The sequence below is a fragment of the Pelobates fuscus genome, chromosome 3 (assembly GCF_036172605.1).
Source record: "Pelobates fuscus isolate aPelFus1 chromosome 3, aPelFus1.pri, whole genome shotgun sequence".
In the NCBI taxonomy this organism is placed as follows: domain Eukaryota; kingdom Metazoa; phylum Chordata; class Amphibia; order Anura; family Pelobatidae; genus Pelobates; species Pelobates fuscus.
Genome location: NC_086319.1, coordinates 295720817 through 295743297, shown reverse-complemented (window position 1 = coordinate 295743297; position 22481 = coordinate 295720817). Strand labels below are relative to the sequence as shown.

The 22481-nt window shown below is 42.5% G+C and overlaps 1 protein-coding gene across 1 annotated transcript; it reads right to left on the bottom strand.

Moving 5' to 3' along the window:
* Window positions 1-3895: 3895 nt before the first annotated feature.
* Window positions 3896-22445, bottom strand: CIAO2A (cytosolic iron-sulfur assembly component 2A). Its single transcript, XM_063448707.1, has 5 exons — window positions 22279-22445; window positions 14117-14281; window positions 5742-5791; window positions 4616-4661; window positions 3896-4399 (listed from the first exon to the last, which is right to left on the bottom strand). Exons 1-5 carry the CDS (start codon window positions 22373-22375, stop codon window positions 4302-4304), a joined length of 456 nt encoding a protein of 151 aa, XP_063304777.1. The 5' UTR covers window positions 22376-22445; the 3' UTR covers window positions 3896-4301.
* Between the last annotated feature and the right edge of the window lie 36 nt (window positions 22446-22481).

Sequence of the window (22481 nt, the reverse complement as noted above, 5' to 3'; positions counted from 1 at the left end):
ATGGGTTAACAGAGAGTAATGTGGGTTTAACATAGTCTTTCCACGGACCTGCCATGGGGTCTCTGTATGTACTTTGTGAACGTGTTTTGGTGCGTTCGGCGTTATGTGGCTGCTCCACATTAGCATACATAACTGTATCACTGGTCGTTACGACCCAATTGTTGTCTTGCTAGTGTTAGAGAAGGTTTGCGCTTTGCTCATGGCAAGTCATATGTGTTGTGAAGGGCTATACACCCATTTCCCTCGACCGAGGTGTCAATTTTCTATATGTCCCATGTGTCTGTTCCCGTGGATGCATTGCGTTGGTCAGGTATTTTGATATTGCCAAGTAGGCTTGGAGAAAAAGAAAGAGATAGTGAACAGAATGAAGAAAGGGGGTAGTGGGGGAAGGAGGGGGGGAGGGGGGAGCCAGGGCCGGTGAGTCTCCATCAGGGACAGGTTGGGTGTTAGTTACTCAGGTTGGAGTTTTCCCAGGGTTCCCAGATCTTTTGAAACGTTTTTTGAGTGCCCCTTATTCTAGCTGTCAGGTCGTCCATTAGGTGGACTTTTTTTATTCTGTTAATGACCCCTGCGATAGGCGGAGTGCCTGGCTTAAGCCAGTCTGAGGCTACGGCCCTCCTTGCTGCTAAGGTAATTTTATGGATAAGCTTTTGTTCTTGCCTAGTCCAGCCGTCCAGAGTCCTACTTAAGAGGAATAGCCATGGGTCGAGGTCTGGTGCTCTGACAAAGACCTGTGTCAGTAGTGTCTGCACCCTTTTCCAAAATGTTTTTTAAAAAAGATATTAACAATACACCTAACGCGTTTCTCCTTGGATAGGTATCAAAACACTTGATAAAGCCTATCCAAGGAGAAACACGTTAGGTGTATTGTTTACAACTTTTTTTTTTTAATCTTATTACATACTGTATTACTTATAATTTTTTAATATTAAAGTACTTTTTTTGATTGGACCCAACTTTGCTGCTGTTGTATTGTTTGGAGCTATATCCCTGGTGGGCATACCACCCAAGCACTTTGGATTGAGCAAACCGGAATTAGCTTTTTAGCATGTGAGTAGGTTTAACTAATTTCTTTTTACGGTGTACACTATTGTGGTTCTGTTTATCTCGACATATATACGGACGGAAGAATTTATATTTACTCCTGTAACCTTGAGTGGGGATCATAACACTTCAAGCGCTATCAGAGGAGCCAGGTTTTACAGCTCCATTACACGTGAGTGTACATTTTATAGATTTACCTACCCCTTGCTCCATAGCTCTACATACTTTACCACATACGATTTTTTTTTTTTTTTTTTTTTAATGAGGATACCCCCTACTACACCTATAATTTGAATAATTACCTCTGCGCTTGATCCATAGGCAGGGATTATTCCGCCCAGGCACATACACTGGAGCTGTATTGAAGCTCCAGGAAAGTGTGAGTGGACATCTTTCATCTTACCTATCACTACAGTTTTAAACTACTACACTATTATTTCTTCTCTGGTTTTCTCCACAATTCTAAAGCGCTGCACTTATCTCCCTTTTAAATATACTCTCTTCCTTTATGGTGTTGATTCCCTTCATGTATTTAAATGTTTCTATCATATCCCCCTGTCTTGTCTTACCTCCAAGCTATACATGCTAATCCTTTAACCTTTCCTTGTAAGTTTTATCCTGCAATCCATGAACCGGTTTAGTAGCCCTTCTCTGAACTCTCTAAAGTATCAATATTATTCTGGAGATATGGTCTCCAGTACTGCATACAATACTCCAAATTAGGTCTCACCAGTGTTCTGTACAATGGCATGAGCACTTCCCTCTTTCTACTGCTAATACCTCTCCCTATACAACCAAGCATTCTGCTAGAATTTCCTGCTGCTCTATTACATTGTCTGTTTACCTTTAAGTCATCTAAAATAATTACCCCTATTCCTTGGATATCAAGTAAATTATTGAATTACTTTTCTTTAAAATAAAATAAATAAAAAAATAAATAGAAATCAGCAAATTCCAGCCTTCAGTGTCCTTTTAAAGGATCACTAAACACAACCGTCTTTACGCATGGTGTCACGGTATCTTAACCTTGGAATAATAAACAGTTGATGCTACAAGACTGTTCATTTTCTTTCAAACAGCAGAGAAGGAAGTTTCACATGCTAATCTGTTGCCTAAAATAGTCAAATTGTGCATGCCCTTGCACAAGTTATAGCGTCCCTACATCCCCTGAAGCCATGTTTGCACCCACGTGTTGCCAGCGACTTAGGAAAGTGATGTAGAATGTGAGCTCATCCACCTCTCTGTTCCTGTACATCCAGTTGTCTGGTTACAATTATATGTCTGTTAGTCCACCCATTGTACAGCGCTACAGAATCTGATGGCGCTATATAAATAATTTGTGAAGTCCCCATCACAAAACTGTTGCTAGCTGCTGTGGTATGATTGTGATCAGTTTACTGTTCATTGTTAATCTGATGGGTGGTACTGTGGCTGGACTACATATCCAAATCTGGTTGTTGATAACAAGCCAGATTCCTACACTTCAATGTTCAGTGTTAATCTTTTCAACAGTGTCTGACTGAGTTGAATTGAATTTGCAATTCCTGAGCCAATAGCCATATTTGCAAGTTTTTGTTCATTTAATGATACCCAAAATGTCCAAACTAATGTATTCTACAGTGATATGTAGTTTAAAGTTTATTGAATGATTGCATCCTGAGTCCTCTTTGCATTTATTATTGGCATTTACATAGTGCCAACATAATCTGTAACGCTTTATAATTTTAATGTGGACATGTAACAGACAACATATACGAAACATTCTATTGCAAGTGTTAACTAGAAACAAGGTTATTCAGAACCCTGTTTGAAGAACCCTACAATCTACAGGTGACTAGGTATTTAAATTAAAGCGGAAGAGCAATATGTGCGATAACTAACAAGTTGCGCAGGAAAGCGGGAAGGTAGGACTGTGGACCCACTAACAATATAGTGAATGGGGCAGATCGAGATGAACATTATCCAGGCAGGCTATAGGCTTGCTAAAAGTTTTCTAAAGGACTTCTTGAAGGATTGAAGACTAGAGGAATGTCTGAGGGGACGTAGGCAATCTGTTCCATGAGAATGGAGCTGCCCTTGAAAAATCATGATAGAATTTGTAGCACAAGTGCGAAAAGAAGACAGAAGAAGGTCATTGGCAGAGAAAATTTGGAACAAAGGGAAGGAAATTGCTTATTTGATCGATGAGAAATTAGCCCTCCTGAGCAGGGTTATTCACAAAACAAAAAGTAACACAGGAATTTCACATTTTGTGTAAAAAGAGCCTGTTGAACGAGATTCAAAATAGTTCTCAAACATTCTGAATTTGGCTTTTTTGGTGTAATGCATTATAATAATAAAAATAAAATAAAAAAAGTTACGGCTTAATTCCAAGTGTGCCTTTAAAATGAGAAACATATCCAAGGCACACATACATCAGCAGAATCCATAATTTTTAATGCTGACACCTATTAAAAACACTTTAATGACAGCATTTAACCTATCTAAGCTTTAAAAGTCAGTTTGTTTTTTGCACGCTTTGTGTGCTATACCCACCGGTTAAAAAACACTAGCTTAGAAAATAAACCCCGTAAGTCGCCTCGCCTTTTATATTTTCTCTGCTATCATTACCCCAAAAAAAAGGCATTGGTTTTCTAGGAGTCCTGAAGCTCCAGATCAGCACCTTTGTTTGGATTGTGTCAGAGATCAACATGGGTCATGTCACACATCACTTGTTAAAAACACTATTCCCTTTTTCCAAATGTGAATTCACAACCTGCATTCTCCTATGGAGCTATCGAACTGCATGAAATGTCCACATTTTACCCATAACTACATAGGAATGGACACATTATCACAATCTTCTTTGATATTGTATAAAATATGATTTATTTATTAACCTTGTCTGTGCAGATTTGCATAAAACAAGCTAAAACCCAGCTGCCAACATTTGTCATGTAAATAATTCCAGAGTTGTGCTGGGGGCTTCTAAGTGGTATCCATTGAGAACTGCACAAAAAGTCAAACCATATGATCCACATGAAATCGGCACAGTTCCAAGAGCATTAATATATTCTATATCGATGTCAAGGCACCCTTGCTTCATTTTCCCAGGAGCTGGTTATCGGGCCTGTGGATCCATCCTGAGCTTACGGTGGAAACTCTTTGATGTGTCCCATGTTTTACGTGACTGGTAGATCAGCTCTGTTGCTGATCTTTTGCACCCCAACAGTTCACAGTGCATGGCCTCTCAGTGTTTGTTCTATTCAGGTTCTGGCCTAGTCCGGCTCTGTAACACACTGTTCCACAATCTCTCGTAGACTTGGGTTCTCCATGGCCGCAGACACACGTTCTTTATCGTTGATCTGTTTATTAACTTTAAAAAAAAAAAAAAGTTACATGCAATGCTTGCAATCTAGAGTGTGTCCCACATATATAAACCAGCATTATTGTATTGCCTGTGATAGAGATGTGTAGCTACAATTTAACAACCCTTCTCATATCCACCTGCCTTGTAGTTTTCCACCTCCCCCCCCACACCAAGCTATTTCTTGTACCAACTACACTTTTAACAGTGTTAGCAGTGACTTACTGTCCTCTTCAGTTGAGTGGGTCCCTTCGGATATGTAGATCTCCAGCTGCAAAAACAAAAGGATATGAACCGCACGTTCTGCAGGACAATAAGGCAAATAGATGCCAAGATCATTTGGCAGGTATAGGTGTGGATCATTGTACTGCGCTATTTGTTTGCAAGGGAACTATGACACACACTTTTTCCATGGGAATCCTGAGTAAACACTGGTTAGAACTTGACCAGAGTGTCTGACAGAGTGTGGAATGTGAGGGATATGCCAAACCTCTCTGCAGTCTGGGCTATGGAGCCAAACAGTGGGTGTGTGAAACCAGGATTTGTCATTAATTCCTCTGCAAAGTGGTGAACCCATCAGCAGTTAGCGGGTTAAATAATACCTCTGTGGGTAGGGTTGATGGAGTTCCACAAAGACCCTTGCATTTCCATCACAGTGTTACTGTGCAGTCACTGTGCCACCTGGTGGAGACTGCGTGTAGAGAGCCAGCTGTAGATGCTCTTGACCGCAAGTTATAAAAAGCTGTAAAGTGTATACACCAGTATTGGTTTTGTTTCACTCTTGCTTTTTAACATCAGAACGCTGGCCTAGTTCTTGTGTACTCTTATTTTATTTACTTATTAAATTTACAAGCAGCAAATGTGTGAGCAACATTTCGACCGACAGAGTTCAGGCTTGACAAAAGCCGCTAAATGGTTTGAAGCGTTGTTCGCCTTGTTCCTGGTGCAGTAAAGAATCATAAGAAAGGAAGTGTTATATTGTTGGGATATGGGGCTGCAGTTATCCCCTTGCATTGAATATATCACTACAATTATAAGTGCCTTAACACTATTCTATCCTAATGATTTTATTGCTTTTTAGTTGCAGAAAAGCCGAGAAACTTTCCCTGAGAGAATATCTGTACAAGGAATCCTGGGCCTCATTTAGCAGCACAGAAAACTAGACCTTAAGGCTTTTGTTCACAGATTAACGCTAACAGATGACGTACATAATACAAAATCAATGGCAAGTATTTGTTATGCAACCACGAGCACATTTATAATATGGAATGGTGCCTGGAATGACTGAAGTCAATTTATCAGTGAGTACCCTGGACATTAGTCTTCAAGTTCACAAAGAGACAGACTTCACCTTGTGTTTGAATGACAGGCAGCGCTGCAGCTTGATCCGCAAACACAGACCTGCAGAGAACAGAGGACACTATATGAAGGGTGGCAAAAAAAACCCAAAAAATATACATCTAAAACAAGAGTCAATAATAACACTGTAATAGCTGTTGCCTTCTTACAGATAATGCCCGAGCCACACATTAACAAACAATAATACAAAAAAATCCATTGCTTTTGCAAAAAACAATTTTACTAATTTCCAAAAACTTAAATAATCTAAAAACAAATATTCTCTTTATAAACATGTGTTCATATTAATATTTCCATGTTAAAAAGCTGTAATTTACCTGATAATAACTTAGAAAAATTATATTTTAGTGGCTCTTAATTTCTTCGATCTGTTTAGCAGCCAGAACTAGAGATTACATTCCAAAAGAAGTCTTGTAATTGATAGAGGTAGTACAAGGGCGTTTGTTTTCTACCAGTGGTGGAAGTGTTTGTGGTATTGTCCACTAGATTGCTACACTGCCTTATCTCTCGATAGAAGGAAATACTAGACAGACTCCCCTCGGAGATGATAAATAATGCACTACGTAGATACAGAGGGCCAATGGAGGTGGGGGACCCCCCACCAGGTTGTTGACCATATTTTACTGCTCCGCTAAGTATATAAGTTAACAAGTGCAATCTGTGTATTGGACATAACTTCTCTCAACATTGGTGACATTGATATTGGCATATCTCCATAGAAGCTAAATCATTTTTTCTTACTGTATTCTTTTTATGGTAGTTCTTCCCACGGAGCTTCCCTACACATATTCTATCTGTACAATAGCAGGGATTACAAAGGTTAAAAAGTCACCTTGCAGAATTAGTCTTTAACTCTGACCTGTGCCAAAAAATACCTCTTACAGGGCTATTCACTAAAAAGTAAGAATTCAAAGCGAATTCAAAGTTTCAGGTCAAAGTAGCCAATCTGGAACCCCCCCCCCCCCCCCCCCCTCCCCCATCACCCAAATTTTGATATTTTGGCCTGACATTTGAAATTCACTTTAGTAAATAACCCTGTTATTATATTACTGTGGAGTTTTAATTTTGTATATGACATTTGTACTGTACATCAAGCCATGATTGCGTGTAATGACTGTTGCTGTACAAGTTGTATATTTTTATACTGTAAAGAGATTTCAATAAAAAATAACTACTAGAATGGAAAAAAAAAATGTATGAAAAAGCCATACAGAAAACTGGCACTCAGCTTTGAAGACAAACGTGAGTGTCTTATTCTGCCGGTCGGTAGTGGAGAAGCAATGGAAATCACATTACAGAAGGAGTGGGCGATGCATGGAAAAGTATCTAGGCAGATGCAGAAGAGATAGTGAGATTTAGCAGACTAGATTCTCCAATCAGGTTTTACAGACTTCTAAACAATGAAACACGGATGTAGGAGTTACCATAATTTCCAAGACAGCTCATGTTCAATATGGAAAAAAACACTCAACTAAAAGCATAAAAAAAGGGAAAAAGAAAAAGGTTGATGTCTGAGAATTCTATAGTAACCAAGCTCTGTCTAAGCCATCTGTATATTAGAACAGTTTATATAAAAGGTAAGTCATTGTAAAACCATCTGTATTAATACAGTGCAATATGATCTGACAACTTTATGGCTAAAAAAACGTTTCCTCTCCATCCAGTACCTTTCAATTCCCACATTAAGCTGGTGGCATGGAAAATAAGGAGCCAGAAGAGAGATTATAATGAAAAGGGAAGTGCTGAAAATTGTGTAATGAAGGCATGCTTTCTGAAATGCCAAACATCTCATATTTCCAGTAGTAGCAATGCCTGCCTCTCAGTGACTTTACATAGGGGGGGAAAGCAAACATCTGCTCATGAGTAAGACCCATCTGGGGCATGAAATGCGTTTTAGGGAGCTGCCCGCTGGCTTTCATCAACACATGTAATGTTCCTGTGAATGGACTGGAGTTTCTTTAGATCTGAATACAAGTATTAATGTTTTTACAAAGTTCTGTTAGCCACTTTAATCATGGAACGTGTTCTTATGTAAACAATTACTTTTCTAGTCACAGAGTACATACCTTTCCTAATCGGCCAATGGCCTCTAAATCAGGTCCTCTATAAGTGTGTGTGCAATAAATTATAGTCACCAAAACAACTTTAGCTTATTGAAGCAGTTTTGGTGTATAGAGCATGCCCCTGCCATTTAGGGGTTGTCACTTTGCTTATACATCCCTAGTCACTACTCCCTGCATGTGACTTGTGTAGCTTAAACCTAAACACTTCCCGAAAAAGAATCTAACTTATTTTAAGTTCCTTTATTGCACAGTCTGTTTATTAACATAGCAGGAGATAATACCTTCTAGATTAGCCACCTATACCATATAGGAGCTGCCTGCATGTGATTAAACTTACTCCTTGTATCTTAAAGGGACACTCTAGGGCAGAGGTAGGCAACCTTAGGTATTCCAGATGTTGTGGACCACATCTCCCATAATTCTCTTACAGACACAATGCTCGCAAAACATCATGGGAGATTTAGTCAACAACGGTTGCTTACCCCTGTTCTAGGCACTGTAACCACTTCTTCTCAATTAAGTTGTTATGGTATCTGAAGTCTCCTGACATCGTCCTTCCATTCAGTGTTGAGCCATTTTTAATAGATTAATGTTAATTTGAGAGTTCCCAGAAGCCCCATCCCCTCTTTGCTTCTTGGACTAGTAAGGAAACATTAGCCTGAGCAGCAATGGGTGGCTGTGATTGGCAGAGAGCATCAGCTGACTGCTTTCAGCCTATCACAGCTGCCTATTGCTGGTATGATTTGGTATGGGTAAAGAAGAGTGTAATCACAGCTCCAGTTGGGGATGTGATGTGGGCAGCTAAGGACCCTCATTCAGTGGTAAACGTATGGCTCTATTTAAAGAGCATTACATTCTATCTAAACATTGTGTTAAATGTACAAATTGGGAGGGGGGGGGGGGGGGAAACTAGGTTGTTCTCCCACCTGTCAATCAATTCTCTGGAATAGACTGACAGGGAGAGCAGAAGAGACCTCCCACAAGCAAGTGGTAACTCCCAATCTGTCGTGGCTAGGGAGTCACCAACGTCACTCCATTCCAGCACTGGCATATTGGCAATGAACCCAGCATGGCCTTTTGTCCCCATTCAAATAAAAAAAAAAAAAAAAATAATAATTATTATATCCAGACTACCATTTTGTTCCCCTCCGTCCATGTCTGCAGTTTGCCCTTCTATGGGATTAATTGACTGATGGATTGTGGGTAAGTTAGCTTAGCAACTGAAATGGAACTTTGCTGAAAGGAACACTTCAGATCCCTTTTCTAAATTACCTTTGCTACACCCCCTGGCTGTCAAGCAGAACACCAGTCTTGTTAATTCCTGGTTGTTTAGCGTAGTGGAGTGTACTGCCTACTAACTAAAAAACGAAGGTGAATTAAAACAAAACAAGGGGATAGAGGTACAAAAAAAAACAAAAAAAACTGCAAATTGAAACGGCAGCTTTAGGTCACAAAACCACTTCAGAAACCTCATAATATTTACACACATAGAAGAAATACTGTGACAAACCCACACCCTACCAAACAAATAGAAAACTGCCAACTGATTATTTTTGTTAACTGAAGTGAAGAAAAAGCACACAACCAATGCTGCAGAATATACCAATAAAGAGGCACTAAAAGGCAAACATCAGTGCTTATCATCCTAATTTGTCAACAACTAACACTTTCATTACTGCCATTGATAAAGAGGCAGGTCCTGCTGCAATGTACGAGTCATCAAAACATATGAATAATTGTGACAAATCAATGAAATAAGAGATAAGAGACTGGCTCAAACACGTTTACAATCTAAAGGCAATGAGGTAAAAAGGTAAATGTGCATTCTATTCAGACAAAAGAATGGTTGCCAAGTGAACTAATATTATAAAGTAAATGAACATTATGTTCCATATAAATAGGGAGAGGTAGAATAAGATTAACTTGGTCCATGAGGACATACAACATGGGAGAGGTGTTATACGTTTATCATTAGAATAAACGATAATGAAATATTTAATGGGTTAAGACATTCCCAGGTAACTCTCATCTATAGCCCTATCCTGTGTATACTATTCCAAAATACAAATATGTTATAGTAAAATATACCTCAAAAGTAGTTTTTTTTTATCTTGACCAGAGATTGGCGAATATATAGTAACATGTGCAAAAGACACTTATATGCTGCATTATTTTGAGGAGTGCATGGCAAACAATCCAACATTCTTATACGGTTGTCCAAGAGCATGTAATGGAATTTCCATTGAACTTTCCAAATTAACCTTGGAATGTTTGTCAAACATTCACCAGACAAATGCTGCATACATTTGTGTATTTTTCCCGAATGTTACGAGCATTTGTCCATCTCAGGACTTTCGTCAGTAATATCGGTAAATGCTCTTTCTAAACCTAGCTATTCAGCTTTATGTATACAAATGCAGTACACTTGTACAGGAAAAGATCAATCAGGCAACAGTAGGCAGAAGAGATATTTACTCCAGATTAGATGTATAAAACCGATTATACAACTATAATGCTTTAGAAGCACTACTATGCAAAATGACATAACAAATGAAAGTAAGAAAATGTATCTGGTCCCACTACCATTGTTGTGAGGAGGAGAAACAGATGTAAAGGACAGAGCTTATAACAATGATTGACAGGGAGTTAAAGGGACACTATAGGCACCCACACCACTTTAGCTCCTTGAAGTGGTCTGGGTGCACTGTCCAAGTCCCCTTTACCTTGCAATTGTAATTATTGCAGTTATGGATAGACTGCAATAATTACCTTTCGGGGTTAACTCCACCTCTAGTGGCAGTCTACCAGACAGCCACTAGAGGGACTTCTGGGTGGTTAGGCGACTTTTGGTCTGCATGGGGACATCCAGTGTTTGCTAAAACCCTATAGGAAAGTATTGAACAATGCTTTCCTATGGAGTAGTCCTAATGCAAGCACACGTGTTGGCGGAGGAGGAGCCTGACCCAGTGCTGAAGGAAAAGGATGTTTCAGCTCCAAGGACAACTATCATAATAAATATTTTTAATACAATAATCCTTTCATCACGTATTAAAAGGAAATCATTTTGTTAAAAAAAAAGAAAAAATATGAAAAGAACTCATCCCTACCTTTAGTATATGACGGTATCATTCAGCCATATACATACACCTTGGGTCAAACAGTGTTTGAAGATAGTGTTTCTATGGTCTTCCCGGCTACTGTGCAGGGAGGGAAGCAGGGAATACACCCTCCAACCAGGATGCCATCATATATTAAAGGCGTTATTTTTTGCTTTTATCATTTCACATTAAAGGGACACTCCAGGCACCCAGACCACTTCTGCCCATTGGAGTGGTCTGGGTGCCAACTCCCACTACTCTTAACTCTGCAACTATTGCAGTTTTCATAAACTGCAATATTTACATTGCAGGGTTAACTCCTCCTCTTGTGGCTGTCTACTAGACAGCCCCTAGAGGGCACGTCCTGGTCTATAGCACAGGAAACCTGTGCTAGAGCGTCGCTCGACGTCCTCACGCTGTGTGAGGACCTCCAGCGTCGCTAAAATCCCCAATAGGAAAGCATTTATTAATGCTTTCCTATGGAGAGGTCTAATGCGCGTGTGCAGCATTGCCGTGCATGCGCATTAGGTCTCCCCCACCAGCGGGCGGGATCAGTCGCGCCCGCCGGCTGACATGGTGACTGGGAGGAGCGTGGCCGGAGGAAGAAGCAGCGACGAGGAACATCGTCGCTGCCTCTGGTAAGTCACTGAGGGGTTTTCACCCGTTCAGCAACCGGGGATGGGAAGTGGGAGGGAGAGGGGACCTGCAGTGCCAGGAAAACGGATTGTTTTCCTGGCACTGGAGAGTCCCTTTAAGTATGGTTTCTAACGTTTCTTTAGCTTCTAAATTAAACATATTGTGGTGTGAACTGATAATGCTTCATCACTCGTTATTCTGAAGTTTAGGATGATGTTTGACTATTTAGAAATCCAGCTTTTTGTCCAAATCCAAGGGCTGACATCAAAGTCAAGTTAATACAACCAAGTAACAGATGCAGGATCAAGGAAACTCCTGTACATGTAATTAATTACAGTATTTACATCAATGGGAGTTAAAACTCAACTATATTAATATGTTTAATGTTAACAATTCAGGGAAATCAATCAGGTCTACTGCTTTGTCTTCTTTCATACTGTTTTTGTAATACAGCTAAACCGCTGTTCAATGTTAATAAAAAGATCCCAACCAGAGAATCAATAAACAGAACTCAAGTCTAAGATTAACAAACACTGATACAACCTCAAGGAATACCCTGCCGATTTCAAGTATCTGATAAAACATGTGCCTATGTGCCGCCATTTTCAGGATCCTGGCAGTAACAGATTGTCTCTGCCCTTGTTTGCCCATAGTCTGGGCCACACTAAAATTCTCATGCTTGCGCACTGATCAGTCAAGTTATATGGCGAAGAGAGAGCACTGCGAGAATAAAGGCAAGGGACAAGAGGTTAGTATAGTGGATAAATTATACTTGAAAAAGGAAGCGGAGCTTTTAAGATCCACTCTTTGTCAAGTGTAGTAAAAATACATATGACAAAGCGATCCCTACTTTCTCTTATGTATTTTGCAACAAGTAGATCAGACTTTAAGAAAAGAAAAAAAAAAAAAAAAGGAACATGACATGACAGTCACTCTAAGGAGTTGACACGAAGGAGCTGGAATTCTAAGACTTTGCACAAAACAGTGTCCGTGGACATGACAACAAAGAACACACATCTGTTAGAAATGGATGGTTCAATGGTACTAAATTAATCCACAGCCAGTCCCCCAATAAGCCAAAAAAGAAACACCAGCACAACAGCTTGTTCTCTTCTGAAGTGAACGTCTGATGTGAATTGTGGAATTTCTGTTTTATTTGCCCAAATTAAAGAGGCCTAACTCATGGACATTGCTGTTTACTGACACTCCAGTTCCATGTCTGAAATTAGACATTTCTTAAAATTCAGTTTGGTCTGCAAATTTGGCTTCAAATCAATCATTGCATAAAAACCGGTTATTCAAATACACAAAGATTTAAAAAAAATCAACTGAAAGAGGGCTATTCAGTAAAGTTTGTCAGGAATTAAGAATTTTAGAACAAAATAGCTTAACATTAAACATAGCGGATTTTTTTTTTTTTATTCAGTGTGGTCATTTTAAATAATAACATAATATCACTGTCTGACTTAAATAGATTCCAAGCATGTTCTCAGACAAATGTAGACATTGCCCTGTCTCGGGAAACAGCAATGTTTTACATTGTTCAAGTAAAGAAAGAGTGTCCCTTTATTCCCTAACCTTCAATCTATTAATTCTAACCCTAACGAAAAAAAAATTAAAAATAGAACAGGACAGCTTAACTTTAAAATGATACTCTAAGCACCAGAATATGTTGTGTATTGTTTATGCAGCCCTAACCACACCTCCGCCGGCTGTGACTTACACACAGCTTATATGAGAAAAAAAAAAGAAAAAAAAAAAAGTAATTTTCTTCCCAATCAGATCTAATAGCACAGTGTGTCTACTTTAGAAGTTCTTATCTCTTGCTTTAATCTTACATAGAACGCTAAATCTTAACTTTAAGCTCACATAGGAGGCTGCTGCAGGCTCTCTCTCGGGTAATTAACAGAGCAGGAGAAAAGAACTTTGACATTCAACACAAAATGACAGCTTAAATGTAGTACTTCACTATTGGCAGATTATGTCTACCTCCTTTGCCTGCCTAATAATCATGGGAGTCTAATAAACAAGACACAATGTTCTACAGGTTAGTCATCACTGCCCAAGGACATGAATCGTATTTAAAGGGACACTCTTGGCACCAGAACCCCCACAGCTTAATGTAGTGGTTCTGGGGCAAAGACAGTGTTCCTGCAGGCTTATCAGTCTAAACACTGCCTCATCTATTTGAGGGGGAAAGAAAGCGGACGTTCAGTGTCTACATGGGTCGTCTGAGCACTCCCCATAGAGATGCCTTGAATTAATGAATTTCTAGTAGGAAATGCTGATTACTGCATGTGCACACAGGCAAGAAGCAATGGATTGATTGAGATCATATGTATTTTTGGGGGGGCTTTTTCTGGGAGGGGGTGCACAGATATCAAAATCACCCTGTATCACTCTAACATTAGAAACACACACTCCTAACGTTAGAGATGTTCCTTTAATAGCTGGTATTTTTTAGTAGAGGTACTTTATGAAAATAAATGGATATTAGGGTACTAGCTGGCAGTAAATGTTTGACAGATGCGGTTAAACACCGGCCACAGGGATACAAACACACTCCATACCGATCAGTGTGGCCAGGGAGCAATGTGGCACTGTGGGTGTGAACCTGATGATCACCAGAAAGCATTCATCATCAAGTTCCTGCACAGACACACAGGTCTCTGACACTACTTCCAAGTCCTCCAGTGTGTTAGGCTTTTCTGGGTCCCGGATATTCCGGATTATATCTGCAGAAAAACAAACAAACAAAAAATGAAAAGAAAAAAAAAAAAGCATTCCTTCTCTTTGTTTGGATACTACACATGTAAAAATACAAGAATTACAAGAACTCCTCCTTTCTTCAATTACCACCTGACCCTTGCAATCATGTGTGTATGTTAGGTGTTGCTAAATTAAAGATACTGCTTCTGTTTTAAAGAATCTTGGTCTCTCTATTTTAGTGCACTTTATTAACCAAAAAATATGTACATAAAAAAAAAATATATATATATATAAAAGAAATAACAAGAGTAACATAGTAATGTTAACTTCTCTGCAGCTATAGAAGAGAGTTGTATTTTGTTGATCCCCCGTTCTGTTAATGAAACAATCCAGTTAAATGCAAAATAATGGTCCAGAGTCTATCAGTTCTATTATGACAACATATCCAGTGCTGTCAATGTTACTGATCATTTGACCGTTTTGATATAAACATCAGATTTAATTCAGTACAGACTTATTAACTAAACATTTATTTATTTATTTATTAAAAATTCTTAAGAAACGCAGTCTTATTACCCATAGGGTCTCGATGCGCATACCAGCAATAAAAAACAGATAAAACCATATCCAGCAAACAACAGCATTATAATCACATGCATTTGGACCAGGTTAAAAATTTTCATGTCATCCCATACGCCTGAGCAAATAAAGCTGTTTTTAAGCTCCGGCGGAACTTCAGTAGATCATTCTCAAGTCTTAATGTCAGAGGCAGGGAGTTCCAAAATTGCGCTCCCTGAACTTCACTCGTTCTCCCTCCGCACTTTTTCTTTTTAAAATTTGGAATCTTCAATAAGGCTAAATCAGCCGATCTCAAGGATCGACTGGGAGCATAGCGTGTGAATTTATCCTTCAGATAGTCTGGTCCCATACCATGGACTGCCTTAAATACCAAACAACCATTTTTAAACAGAACCCGTTCACGAACGGGCAGCCAATGCAAGGCTCTTAATGATGGAGTGATATGGTCATTGCGGGCCACACCCGTAAGTAGCCTTGCAGCTGCGTTCTGTATCAACTGTAGCTTGTGTATGATGTTCTGAGGCAGTCCAAGGTACAGAGCATTGCAGTAGTCCAATCGGCTACCGATGATGGCGTTGACCACCGAGATTTGATCAGAGGAGGCAATGAATCTAAAAATAGACCTCAGAAGCCTCAGGTGGTAGTGGCAAGAGCTTACCACCTGATTAATCTGGGGCTTCATTGTCAACCTGGAGTCGAAAATGACTCCCAGATCTCTGACCTTGGTGGCAGGACTCGGAGGTGGAGAAAACGAGTCCGGCCATGAGGGAAAGATACTATTCACCTCCTGGTTACTGAAGATGATGCATTCAGTTTTGGAGCCATTAAGTTTTAGATAATTGGCTCCCATCCACGACTGGATATCCTGTAGGCAGGAAGAAAGATTGATTTGATCCTCCTTTTTCTTGGCCAGGCGAAAATACAACTGGGTATCGTTGGCATAGATATGATAGGGAAGCGTGTGGCGCGGATGATATGGGTCAGTGGCCTCATATAGATGTTAAACAGGATTGGAGATAAGGCCGAACCCTGGGGGACTCCACATGTCAGGGAGATGTTAGAGGAGTAAAATGTCCCCAATTTTACCCTTTGAACCCTGTCGTGGAGAAACGAGGTCACCCAAGCCAACGCCCTGTCATCCACACCAGCCACAGTAAATAGCCTCTCTGTCAATCTATCATGATCGATAGTATCGAAGGCCGCCGATAAATCCAGGAGTACCAGGGCAATTTCCTCCCCTCTGTCCAAGGCCCACAGGAGATCGTCGTGGACTTTAACCAGGGCAGTTTCTGTCCCTCTGCCAGGTCGAAATCCCGATTGGAAGTCATCCAGAATGTGATTAGACTCCAGGTGAGGCTGAATTTGCCATACCGCCGCTCTCTCGATGATCTTGGCCTAAAAAGGCAAGGTGGAAATAGGTCGATTGTTGCTCAACTCGGAGCGTGGCACAGTTGGTGTCTTCAGCAGAGGGATAACCACAGCCTGCTTCAGAATGCCAGGCACAACTCCGGTGGCAAATGACATACTAACAATGTCTGCAATATAAGGGGCCAGAACATCAGCGGCATCCTTCACCAGCTGAGCAGTGCAGGGATCCAGCGATGAGGACGATGCCCTGAGAGACTTGAGGATGATCAAAATCTCGGGTGTACTAACGGGTTTAAAATTCGAGAACATCGAACCATCATAGGGTGTAAAAGTTTCTGCATCAGGTTCCACCACTATGTTGCTCCTAATTAGATCTATTTTTTGTTTAAAAAAGTGAGAAAGGGATTCGCAAAACTTTTGAGATGTTTCTTCTTGGGGAAGCGAACAGTTAGGATTTGCTAGGAGGTTTGTTGTGCGAAAAAGCTCTGCCGCTGAGTTTTTCGCTTTTGTAATCTTATCTGTGAAATATTGTTTTTTCGTATTTTTAATACTAGATTTATATAATTTTAAAGATTTTAGATATTCCAGTTTAAGGTCGGCATTGTAATCTTTTCTCCACCGTTTTTCAGCTGCTCGACATTGCCATTTCATCTCTCTGGTCACCTGATTAAACCAGGGAGGGTTTTTATCTACTTGTCTTACTAGACAAGTTTTTTTCATAGGGGCTAGAAGCTCTATTGATTCTTCAATCACTGAATTAAACAGTAAGATTTTCTCTTCTACTGTATGGGAATCATGAAATTTAATGGGGTCCATTTTGCTGGAAAAAGTTGTGCTAAGAAGAGGTCCGGTGACTTTGGAAATATCTCGAGACCATGTGCAGATATTATTTCTTTTTGGGATGTGGGGGATTTTCTTCATTTCAACACCTACTGCCTCAAACTTGATCAAATTATGATCACTCCAGGCCGTGGGTTGAGGAGTAGCAGTCGAGGAAATCAACCCATTGTGAAAAATCCAATCTAGTGTATGTCCGGTTCTATGTGTAGGGCCGGATACTGCATGATTATACCCTATGGTTTTAGCGTAGAGTATTAAACTCTGGGCATGAGAGTCCGTAGGAGAATCAGCCCATAAGTTAAAGTCTCCCAAAATGATGGAGGAGGTAAACTTGAGACTTATAATAGTTAGCAGTTCAGATATCTCCTCCATAAAGACGGGGGTACTAGTATTGGGCGGATGATAAATAAGAGCTAGACCTGCCGTTTCCCTCTCAGTGCGCTGCCATAGGAGAGAGAGATGGTGCTGTCAGTGGGATTAGCATGTAGTCATACATTGTTCATTGTGGCATTGCTAAAATGAGAATATATCCCGCAGGGGAAACCTGGATAAAAATCCATCCAGGACTAATGACATGTAAGTTTTAGATCCATTGGCACAGTGGTATCATTTACCCACACCTGACCTTTTTGGTTGAAAAGCATGTTTCAAACCAGCACAAACAAGACAAGTGAAGCTAAAGGTCAGCCTTGAAAAACTCTCAGTTACGAAGATTAACGGATAACCCCATGTGTGAATAATAAGAAAATGTGTTAGTGACGGGGAGATGAAATGCAAGTTTATAGAATAAAATGTAACCTGTATTTCATTTAATATTACAGGGATTTAAATAATATTTTTTTTAAATTAGAAAACACATGAGAAGTGATGACAATTCACCTATATACAGTACATGTGACAAACTAATAATATAGCAATTAAATAAATTGTACTACACCATTAGAGGTAAATATAACTAGGCATAGCCACAGCCCATTATGGCAGATAACTGCATAGCCAGGGATAGCCATGCCCCTACCATGACAAGTAACAGCATACCTAGGGATAGCCATGCCGCTACCATGACAAGTAACAGCATACCTAGGGATAGCCATGCCCCTACCATGACAAGTAACAGCATACCTAGGGATAGCCATGCCCCTACCATGACAAGCCATACAACTGCATAGCTAGGGAGAGCCATACACCATTATGGCAGCTAGCTGCATAGCCATGCCCCACCATGACAGCTCACTTCATACCTATGGATAGCAATACACCATTATGGCAGCTAACTGCATAGCAGGGATAGCCATGCCCCACCATGACAGCTAACTGTATAGCCAGGGATAGCCATGCCCCACCATGACAGCTAACTGTATAGCCAGGGATAGCCATGCCCCACCATGAAAGCTAACTGCATACTCAGGGATAGCCATTTCCCACCATGAAAGCTAACTGCATAGCCAGGGATAGCCATGCCCCACCATGAAAGCTAACTGCATACTCAGGGATAGCCATGTCCCACCATGAAAGCTAACTGCATACTCAGGGATAGCCATGTCCCACCATGAAAGCTAACTGCATACTCAGGGATAGCCATGCCCCACCATGACAGCTAACTGCATAGCCAGGGATAGCCATGTCCCACCATGAAAGCTAACTGCATTCCCAGGGATAGCCATGTCCCACCATGAAAGCTAACTGCATTCCCAGGGATAGCCATGCCCCACCATGAAAGCCAACTGCATACTCAGGGATAGCCATGTCCCACCATGAAAGCTAACTGCATAGCCAGGGATAGCCATGCCCCACCATGAAAGCTAACTGCATACTCAGGGATAGCCATGCCCCACCATGAAAGCTAACTGCATACTCAGGGATAGCCATGCCCCACCATGAAAGCTAACTGCATACTCAGGGATAGCCATGCCCCACCATGAAAGCTAACTGCATACTCAGGGATAGCCATGTCCCACCATGAAAGCTAACTGCATACTCAGGGATAGCCATGTCCCACCGTGACAGCTAACTGCATAGCCAGGGATAGCCATGCCCCACCATGAAAGCTAACTGCATACTCGGGGATAGCCATGTCCCACCATGAAAGCTAACTGCATTCCCAGGGATAGCCATGTCCCACCATGAAAGCCAACTGCATTCCCAGGGATAGCCATGCCCCACCATGAAAGCTAACTGCATACTCAGGGATAGCCATGTCCCACCATGAAAGCTAACTGCATAGCCAGGGATAGCCATGCCCCACCATGAAAGCTAACTGCATTCCCAGGGATAGCCATGTCCCACCATGAAAGCTAACTGCATTCCCAGGGATAGCCATGCCCCACCATGAAAGCTAACTGCATACTCAGGGATAGCCATGCCCCACCATGAAAGCTAACTGCATACTCAGGGATAGCCATGCCCCACCATGAAAGCTAACTGCATACTCAGGGATAGCCATGTCCCACCATGAAAGCTAACTGCATTCCCAGGGATAGACATGCCCCACCATGAAAGCTAACTGCATACTCAGGGATAGCCATGTCCCACCATGAAAGCTAACTGCATACTCAGGGGTAGCCATGTCCCACCATGAAAGCTAACTGCATACTCAGGGGTAGCCATGTCCCACCGTGACAGCTAACTGCATAGCCAGGGATAGCCATGCCCCACCGTGACAGCTAACTGCATAGCCAGGGATAGCCATGCCCCACCGTGACAGCTAACTGCATAGCCAGGGATAGCCATGCCCCACCATGACAGCTAACTGCATAGCCATGCCCCACCATTGCAGCTAACTGCATAGCCATGCCCCACCATGACAGCTAACTGCATAGCCATGCCCCACCATGACAGCTAACTGCATAGCCATGCCCCACCATGACAGCTAACTGCATAGCCATGCCCCACCATGACAGCTAACTGCATAGCCATGCCCCACCATGACAGCTAACTGCATAGCCATGCCCCACCATGACAGCTAACTGCATAGCCATGCCCCACCATGACAGCTAATTGCATAGCCATGCCCCACCATGACAGCTAATTGCATAGCCATGCCCCACCATGACAGCTAATTACATAGCCATGCCCCACCGTGACAGCTCACTGCATACCTATGGATAGCCATATACCATTATGGCAGCTAACTGCATAACCAGGGATAGCCATGCCCCACCATGACAGCTAACTGCATACTTAGGGATAGCCATATACCATTATGGCAGCTAGCTGCATACCTATGAATAACCATGCCAGAAAACTGCATACCTAGGAATAGCCATACCCCATTATGGCAAGCAGTCACTAAGGACTATTGTTACCCACCTGGGTAGAGAGTGCACACCATGGGGTGCCTGTATGCTAAGAGGAGCATTATGATTTCCTTTTCCATGGGGCATTTTTAACATAACTAAGCATAGCACATGGGCTGGCATGGCATCTTGTATAGGGCACTTAAATCCCACGAGGTCAGGTACAGACAAGTCTATTGACCCCTGTATCCCAGCAGGCCAGGTACAGACAAGTCTATTGACCCCTGTATCCCAGCAGGCCAGGTACAGACAAGTCTATTGACCCCTGTATCCCAGCAGGCCAGGTGCAGACAAGTCTATTGACCCCTGTATCCCAGCAGGCCAGGTGCAGACAAGTCTATTGACCCCTGTATCCCAGCAGGCCAGGTGCAGACAAGTCTATTGACCCCTGTATCCCAGCAGGCCAGGTGCAGACAAGTCTATTGACCCCTGTATCCCAGCAGGCCAGGTGCAGACAAGTCTATTGACCCCTGTATCCCAGCAGGCCAGGTGCAGACAAGTCTATTGACCCCTGTATCCCAGCAGGCCAGGTGCAGACAAGTCTATTGACCCCTGTATCCCAGCAGGCCAGGTGCAGACAAGTCTATTGACCCCTGTATCCCAGCAGGCCAGGTGCAGACAAGTCTATTGACCCCTGTATCCCAGCAGGCCAGGTGCAGACAAGTCTATTGACCCCTGTATCCCAGCAGGCCAGGTGCAGACAAGTCTATTAACCCCTGTATCGCAGCAGGCCAGGTGCAGACAAGTCTATTGACCCCTGTATCGCAGCAGGCCAAGTACAGACAAGTCTACTGACCACTGTATCCCAGCAGGCCAGGTGCAGACAAGTATAATGACCCCTGTATCCCAGCAGGCCAGGTACAGACAAGTCTATTGACCCTTGTATCCCAGGTACAGACAAGTCTATTGACCCCTGTATCCCAGCAGGCCAGGTACAGACAAGTCTATTGACCCCTGTATCCCAGCAGGCCAGGTGCAGACAAGTCTATTAACCCCTGTATCCCAGCAGGCCAGGTGCAGACAAGTCTATTAACCCCTGTATCGCAGCAGGCCAGGTGCAGACAAGTCTATTGACCCCTGTATCCCAGCAGGCCAGGTACAGACAAGTCTATTGACCCCTGTATCCCAGCAGGCCAGGTGCAGACAAGTCTAATGACCCCTGTATCCCAGCAGGCCAGGTACAAACAAGTCTATTGACCCCTGTATCCCAGCAGGCCAGGTACAGACACGTCTATTGACCCCTGTATCCCACGAGGCCAGGTACAGACAAGTCTATTGACCCCTGTATCCCACGAGGCCAGGTACAGACAAGTCTATTGACCCCTGTATCCCACGAGGCCAGGTACAGACAAGTCTATTGACCCCTGTATCCCAGCAGGCCAGGTACAGACAAGTCTATTGACCCCTGTATCCCAGCAGGCCAGGTACAGACAAGTCTATTGACCCCTGTATCCCAGCAGGCCAGGTTCAGACAAGTCTATTGACCCCTGTATCCCAGCAGGCCAGGTGCAGACAAGTCTATTGACCCCTGTATCCCAGCAGGCCAGGTGCAGACAAGTCTATTGACCCCTGTATCCCAGCAGGCCAGGTGCAGACAAGTCTATTGACCCCTGTATCCCAGCAGGCCAGGTGCAGACAAGTCTATTGACCCCTGTATCCCAGCAGGCCAGGTGCAGACAAGTCTATTGACCCCTGTATCCCAGCAGGCCAGGTACAGACAAGTCTATTGACCCCTGTTTCCCAGCAGGCCAGGTACAGACAAGTCTATTGACCCCTGTATCCCAGCAGGCCAGGTACAAACAAGTCTATTGACCCCTGTATCCCAGCAGGCCAGGTACAGACAGCTTAACATGTCACCAAATGTCACCCGATCAGCTGTCACTTGTCCCCTTGCAGACAATGTACAGGAAGTCCCAGTGTAAACCCGCCCGGTAGGTTACCATACACCTCCAGGGCTCGCTCCTCCATGACCCGGGCTCGCTCTCGGTCCTTCGGTTGCCTCCGTAGAACAGCCAGTAGCCCGGCCAGCAGCTCCATGCCGCCACGCCCAGCCCGCGCAGCAAACCAATGTCGTGCAGGGCATCACATGGCTCCCCGTGTCTCACGTGACTGCCGAATGGACTTCCGGGTTCAGGCTGGAGTC

Excerpts from the sequence above, each read along its gene's own strand:
- CIAO2A (XM_063448707.1), bottom strand. The coding sequence starts at position 22,375 with ATGGAGCTGCTGGCCGGGCTACTGGCTGTTCTACGGAGGCAACCGAAG. Across the intron at positions 4,662-5,741 it reads GCCTGTCATTCAAACACAAG|CTGGAGATCTACATATCCGA; the intron begins GTGAAGTCTGTC and ends TTGTTTTTGCAG. Across the intron at positions 4,400-4,615 it reads CCACTCAACTGAAGAGGACA|TTAATAAACAGATCAACGAT; the intron begins GTAAGTCACTGC and ends TTTTTTTTAAAG.